The sequence below is a fragment of the Verticillium alfalfae genome, genomic scaffold, assembly GCF_000150825.1.
Source record: "Verticillium alfalfae VaMs.102 supercont1.3 genomic scaffold, whole genome shotgun sequence".
In the NCBI taxonomy this organism is placed as follows: domain Eukaryota; kingdom Fungi; phylum Ascomycota; class Sordariomycetes; order Glomerellales; family Plectosphaerellaceae; genus Verticillium; species Verticillium alfalfae.
Window position 1 is genome coordinate 1,317,044 of NW_003315036.1, and position 6,971 is coordinate 1,324,014.

Consider the following 6,971-nt stretch of genomic DNA (forward strand, 5'->3'; position numbering starts at 1 on the left):
ATTCGCGTCACGATCCATACCATTCCCTCTCTGGGTTCCCTCGCTCTGTAGAGTGCTCGCTACCAAGGGCGGGGCACAGAGTAGTGGGTTGGCCCCGGCCAAACACAAATCAATGCCGCGAACAAACTAATGTAAAAGCCCGCTTGCTGAAGACTAATTCCTATCATGGTGACGGAGGAATGGGCGTTAACGCCGGGTCAGTAACTTGTGGATACGGAATTGAATCATTGCTCCGACCCGACCACAGACACCATGAGAAGATGATTGTGATTCAATCCGCGCACCTAGGAAGGAATGTTAAGATAGAACCCGTTTGCTATGAGTACAATACGTTGCATGCCGCCATTATCTGTTTTATTTTTCTCTTTATCATGTTTTTATACACTCTCTCAACCTTCGCATTCCTTTGTATGGCTTGCCGCATCTGAGGAGAGCCCTCGTTGTGATATCGTCACCCGAATCAGACAGGCTTTGTGGGAGAACCCTAGGCACCCTATGTCCGGGGGGGAGTCGAGGGTCAACGTCCGTATGTGGCAGAAAGAGGAAGCTGCACTTTTCAGATCCAACCGAGCGTATGCACCTTCTGGCTTAGCAATGGCCACCCTGAAGAAACTTTTGCTCAATCTTTTGGCTGATTACTCATGAACCATCATCCCAATACCATTCCAGGGACAACGTCGTTACAGATTGAACGGGATGAATGTCTTTCGCCACTGCTTTTGGAATTGGGCGACCGTCAGTTGGCCTGCTTAGAGGGAAACAAAGCCTAGTAGAAAGCCAGCGAAGGTGGATTTCGCACGTCAGATTACGTTCTGCAAGTAAAGGTGCTCGTAAGTTGAAGATTTGGTTTGTGGGAGTGGAAAACTTAGCACCAGTCCTCGCGTTGTCTTCTGTGGTCGTAGTGTCATGATTATTATGTTACAATTTCGATAGCCTACACTGGTATGTTGGAGAGGACACCTTTTGTCATGGCAAAGCATTGACTCTCGGAAACACGCAAATCTCAAAAGAGGTAGGCTAGAGTCGAACAAAGACTTCACAAGAAACTGGTGCCTTTGTTAACTGGCGACATCCCGCAAAAGTTCCTCGCGACTTGGGCGAGTCCTGGAGCTGACTGTTACCTTGATTGCCGTCAATTCCCTTGGGACAAGACGAGTGCACGAGGTGAGCCCTCGGCTATGAGTATAAATCTCCTCGGATGAGCAGAATGCTTTAGTGGTCCACCCGATACGAGCAGCCTCCTTCTCACCGATAACATTGCCACTCAGCAAGCATTCCGGCGCAAAGCCGCGCCCAACGAGGCTGGGAAAGGTGTTGGCTACCGCCACCTTCAAGGATGAGACCAGGGCTGGCCTTGCTATGGCCGAAGAAAGACTCTGACTTGGAAGCAAAACGCATATCCAAAGCCGTCAGAAAATCGTTGCCGGCGCCGCATGCCAGGGCTTCGACAGCGCCAATGCTCACCTGGCATTGTACTGTGGCTACAACAGACCGACGTATATCGCAGAATTATTGGTATTGGCCGCACTACAGTTTCTATGACTATCATTCGAGGGAATCTTTAGGATAGATTTAGATTTCTGGGCAGAAGCACTCTAAAGCCACCCTCGCGTCGTGCAAGAAAGCCGTTGTGGAACAGGCAGCGGAACTTTCAACCCAAGTCAAGACGGTACCGCAGGTATCATGTCAGTGTAAACGAAGCGTCAGAGAGGTTGCAGAATAACGAAAGAGCACCGTAGTTTGTTAATTGGGATGAAATAGAATCGGCATATACTGTTTTGGAGTGGCTCCATGACTGACAGTAACAGACGCATAACAGAGAATAGGAGACTTAGGGTAAGGGCCTGTAGAAGGAAGATCAATGCCGAGGGTTCGCTGCTTCCCAGGACCGGTAGTGCGCTTGAAAGCTATCGCTAACCGGACGGTACTTAAGGCCGAGCTCCTGGATGCTCTTGCAGTTATCAACTTTGAACGGAATGCTAAGGTTGGCGGTCGACCACTTTTTTGAAATCCCGATGAAGGGCCCGACAGCATACACCATTAGCCTAGGAAGGTTGCGGCTCGGTAGTGCCTTGGGGTCCCTATGCACCGGTCGCACAAAACCAGCCATCTCAAGCAGCGAGATCGTGCGGTCACCCGAGATGATGAAGCGACCGTTCCGCGATTCGTCTTCACCGACCTTGACATGAGCTTCGGCGACGTCCCGCACATCGGCGACAGGATAGGACAGATCAGCGACGCCCATGCGATTGTCGCCTTTATACATGGCCTCGAGCATGTGAAGGCTGCCCGAGATGGACTCGGGTGTCAGGGATGGGCCTACGATCAGGCCTGGATTGATGACGACGAGAGACCAGCGGCACTGGGCGTCGTGCATCTTCCAAGCCTCCCGCTCAGCTACCGCCTTAGAATAAGCGTAGGGATAGTGCGTGACGCTGCTGCTCTGATTCCAGCACGACTCGTCGAGGGTTTTGTTCGGTGTCTTCATCACATCGGCATTGTCACCGAACATTGCGGAAACTTGAAGAAAGGCCCGTCAGATATTGACCCACGGCACAAGGATGGGGTTGAGACCATGCGTACCGGATGAGGTGAGGACTACACGCCTAACACTTTCTGTACCATTGACAGATTTCAACACATTTTTGGTCCCTTGTAGTGCTGGCTCGACGCAGTCCTTAAAGCCGTCCTTGATCTGGTCGGGCACGAGGAAGGGCGAAGCGACGTGATAAACAACTTGGCAGCCCTGCATGGCCTGAGTAAAAGAGTCTGTCGTCATAAGATCGGCCTCGAACAGGTGAAGGCTATCGGGAAACTGGTTTTGAAGGTCAAGCAGCGGTTTGCATTTTGCCTTGTTTCTGAGAGAGCGGACGGTGGTGTGAACACGATGGCCTCGCTCGAGGAGGAGTTTGACCAGATAGAGGCCGACGAAGCCTGTGCCTCCAGTAACGAGAGATAACGACATTGCTGATTTGATAATTTTGTGACGCAAATTTAACAGGTGCAGATGCAAGAGGCTAAGTAACGAAGGGGGGGCTATTGTAGATATTTGAACCTCGAGCTCGCTTGACTCGTGCGACGATATGGACATGTTTGCCTCCCTGCACACTCGGACCAGGATCTGGCAAAGCCGGCAACAGCTTAATAGTTCTGGGTATATAGTATTACTGATGAGAGGGATTACGAACGACGGCCCATGTCTTGACGAGGTAGGGGTGGCGGTTGGTGTTGCCCATACGCGCCGAAAAACTGTCACACGTCCCTGATCCTTTTGGTTTAGCGGAGCCACCACTTCTATACGTAAGACTCTCATCAATTCAGAACTTATAATGGCCTCAGTGCATGGAGGTTAGTAAGAACTGGCTGGAATGCCGGCGAGAACCCTGGCCAGCACAATTGAGAGGCGAGGTACTTGACAACTTGCCAGGGACGCCAAATCCTACGACTAAGTCGCGGCCACCCTGTACGTACTGTGTATACCTAAGATTGTTCTCGGTCTTAACGGGATAATGGCATAAAAAGAGACGCGGCACCTAGTTGTTCACTAATGTTCACTAAAGCCTCCCGCTCAATACTGACTGTGGCCGGCGACTCCGCAAGAGGATTACTGCCTCATAGTTCATCTGATCGAGGCTCAATGAACGGCTGGATTATGCATCAGTAATATCACGGAGATAGGCCTAATCACGTTTTTGCCGGTTTTAAGAAACTCCATTGCGTACCAACGGAACCGGCCGGCTTTTCCGTCATTTCGATCAAAAGATAAATAGGTACAGTCTGTAGGCTCTCGTGACGTTTCTTTTTCTGGTTCGTCATTAGACTTGGGCTCTTTTCCTCAGTTGCTGCGATATGACCATGATTCCCCCCTCGATCTACCTAATTACCGGTGCCAACCGTGGTATTGGCAAGGGCTTTGTGCAGCGAATTCTTCAAAAGCCTTCCACCACAGTAGTTGCCGCCGTCCGCGACCCTTCTCATCCAACGTCCAAGGCGCTTGTCGACCTGCCCAAGGGCGCTGACACGAAGCTCATCATCGTCAAGCTTGACTCTGCCATAACGACCGACGCCGCCAAGGCTGTAGCGTATATCCGCAGCCAGGGCATCACGTCTCTGGATATCGTCATCGCCAATGCCGGCATCGCCCAGGACGGCACCAGCGTCCTGAGCACGTCAGTCGCGAACACCCTCAAGCACTTTCAAGTCAACGCCCTCGGCCCGCTGACCCTTGTGCAGGCGACTGCCGACCTGCTCAAGGCTAGCAAGACTGTGGCTCCCAAATTTGTCGTGATATCCACCATCATTGGCTCGATCAGCTCACAGGAGATCTTCAGCCACTTTCCCAAGACGTCGAGCCCGTACGGCGCCAGCAAGACGTCTCTGAACTGGTTCATTCGTCTCTTGTCCTTCGAGGAGCCTTGGTTGACCAGTATCCTGTTCCACCCCGGCGTTGTAGAGACGGATCTTACAGTGGCAAGCGGCATGGACCTCAGGGCTCTCGACGCCATCTCGGTGGAGGCAAGCGTGGCGAACATGGTCGAGACGACCTTTGCATTCGAGCACAAGGAAATCACTGGAACATTCCGGAACCATGATGGTGCTATTATTCCGTGGTAGATTTCTCCGGTGACACCACCCATGGGCAGGAATAAAGCAGCGTAGGCGGATAATCTCGCTTCTACTTCTTCTCGGTTCCCGTTTGGTAGCCTTGTGACTGATGCTACTGCCGTGTTTCACGCTTGATCTTGCCGATTTCGCGGTGAGCTTTGAGTCCTCTGCTATCCATAATGCACTGATCAACCCCCGTCAAAGACATGTAATCGGTTGGAAGGGACGCGTCGTTAGCATGCGGGCTTGTGAGGCGTTATTCTGAGTGACCAAGATAACTGGCATGCTTCTGACTGTCGGCAGAGGGGACACGGGGCAACGACGGTCCGAGTACTTGTGATCATTCACTTAGTTGCTGAGTCCTACAGTCTACACGTGGCTTCGAACACTGTTCTGGTAATTGTGTTCAAGAGCCATTGAGCTGCTCCCTTTGCGCACGACACGTCCACTCTCACAGAGGCCTCTATTAACCCCCTGTGCCCAGAAGCTCCGTCTTGGGCTGTACGTCATGGCAAACATCCTCTACTGCTATGAAAGCCGAGAGTCTGACACTCAAGTCTCGTGATGACAAGTCACGCAGTTCCAGTCAAGGACGTCACTTGATGACGAGCTGCACAAACTGCCTTACAAGCCATCTTCATCAAACTGTACAACCAAGCTGTGGTTGCCTGGAGACAGGGGCAAACTTAAGGGGACATTTTATGCACCTTGAACCTACCACCGTGATGCAATATGCTGTAATCATGCATTATGCTGCAATCCGCGCAAAAGGCGCGAGATGCCAAGCAGGTTCGTCGCGCCAACGTACTAACGGTTTTGGAACGACATGATCAGAAAGCGAGCCATGAAAGGAAGCACCTCATTTTCTGAGCTTGAAGGTCGTTCCTCCGACCCTGGGAGGTGTATAGATGTTTCATCGCGTATTCGGGGAGACGCCTTACTAGGCGGCAGATAAGACGGCCGATAAGAGTTCCCACTTGGACCTCACGTCTAAAGTGTCCCTCCCTCCAAGTTGCATCGTTGACATCATCCAAAAGCCGACAACCCTCCACGACATGTCGTCATCACCCCCGATAGAGAGACACGACACAAGACGCCATGCCTACGAACCTTCCTAGACCATGCTCACTATGCATCCGCCGGCTCAGGCCGCGATCGCTCCCCACCCGCAGCCCTTCCCGCCGCCTCCTCTCCTCTGCCTCCCAAGACACACCAAGCAAAGACCCGTCCGCCACCGCCTCCGAAAAGCCAGGCAACAAGGCCCCCGCCGCTGCACCCCAAGATGGCCCTCCAGACGAAGACAGCCTCCAAGGCGCCCTCTCCCGCCGCCTCGAGCAAGCGACCGAAGAAGCCCTGACAGGCAGCACATCCGGCTTCCGCGCCGTCACCACGGAAGCAGGCTTCTCCCCGGCTCTCAAGGACCGCCTCTTCGAAAAGGTCCAGGCCGCCACGTTCCAGGACGCCCACGCCGCCGCCTTTGCCGAGGCGGGCCTCACGGCGCGCGAGGGCACCGTGCCCGCCGTATCGGCAGCGGCGTCGGCGGCGACGCCCTTGGACGGGCACCGAGACGCAGCACGACGCCGTGCTGCGCATGCTCGACGACGCCCACAGGCCGCTGCCCGTGGCGCCGCGGGGCACCTACCGCATCCCGGAGGCCCGGGGGGTTGCCCGGGAGGCAAAACCCCAGTTAAAGGCGCCTGGGTCGGGGCGGCCCAAGGGCCGGAAAAAGGGCGGTGGCAAAACTCAACTTAAAAGAAGCGGAGGGGGGGGGGGGGTTCATAGGCACTGTGCGCTCTCACGGGATGTTGAACGATGTGGATACTGCTGCTAATGGAGGCGCGCGAGGACCTCATCAACTGAAAGTTGCCGCGTTCCCCCTTGCTTTTGCTTCCTGTAATGGCATGTCTCGAATGAGGGGGAGAGGCTCTGCAACATGGCCTCCGGCACTTGGTGTAAGTCCCTTCTCTCGGAGCACAACTCGTAAACTCCCGCTTCTTCACCGCCCTGTCAGCTAAGAGACGGTGCGGGGCGTTCAGTGATCCCGACTCTGAATGTCAAGGAAAACCGCGTAGAAGCATTAATATGACAAAGACGACCAGACTTGGACCAAAGCCAACTGGATCTCGTTAGGTTTACAGGGTTGGCAGCGGCAATTGTCTACAAAGCACAGGCGCCGAGGGTAACTCCTGTTCCGGTTCATATCTTAGAGTTTAGGCAGCTGCAAAGGGATAAGACGGCTCCCGTAAAGGCTCGCGGCAAATGTCACTTTCTGGAGATACGACTGGGCGTCACGATCCATACCATTCCCTCTCTGGGTTCCCTCCCTGGGGTAGAGTGCTCGCTACCAAGGGCGGGGCACAGAGGTG

General features: G+C 53.8%; 3 protein-coding genes across 3 annotated transcripts; 2 read left to right on the plus strand and 1 right to left on the minus strand.

Moving 5' to 3' along the window:
* Nucleotides 1-1,858: 1,858 nt before the first annotated feature.
* VDBG_02924 (dihydroflavonol-4-reductase) lies at nucleotides 1,859-2,965 on the minus strand (the record flags this gene model as incomplete). Its single annotated transcript, XM_003006739.1, has 2 exons — nucleotides 1,859-2,520; nucleotides 2,584-2,965. The coding sequence occupies 2 exons, from the start codon at nucleotides 2,963-2,965 to the stop codon at nucleotides 1,859-1,861; spliced, it is 1,044 nt and encodes a 347-aa protein (XP_003006785.1).
* Nucleotides 2,966-3,855: 890 nt separating this feature from the next.
* On the plus strand, nucleotides 3,856-4,614 carry VDBG_02925 (aflatoxin biosynthesis ketoreductase nor-1; the record flags this gene model as incomplete). The annotated part of the gene is made up of 1 exon (XM_003006740.1): nucleotides 3,856-4,614. The coding sequence occupies one exon, from the start codon at nucleotides 3,856-3,858 to the stop codon at nucleotides 4,612-4,614; it is 759 nt and encodes a 252-aa protein (XP_003006786.1).
* Nucleotides 4,615-5,703: 1,089 nt separating this feature from the next.
* On the plus strand, nucleotides 5,704-6,357 carry VDBG_02926 (predicted protein; the record flags this gene model as incomplete). The annotated part of the gene is made up of 1 exon (XM_003006741.1): nucleotides 5,704-6,357. One exon carries the CDS (start codon nucleotides 5,704-5,706, stop codon nucleotides 6,355-6,357), a length of 654 nt encoding a protein of 217 aa, XP_003006787.1.
* Between the last annotated feature and the right edge of the window lie 614 nt (nucleotides 6,358-6,971).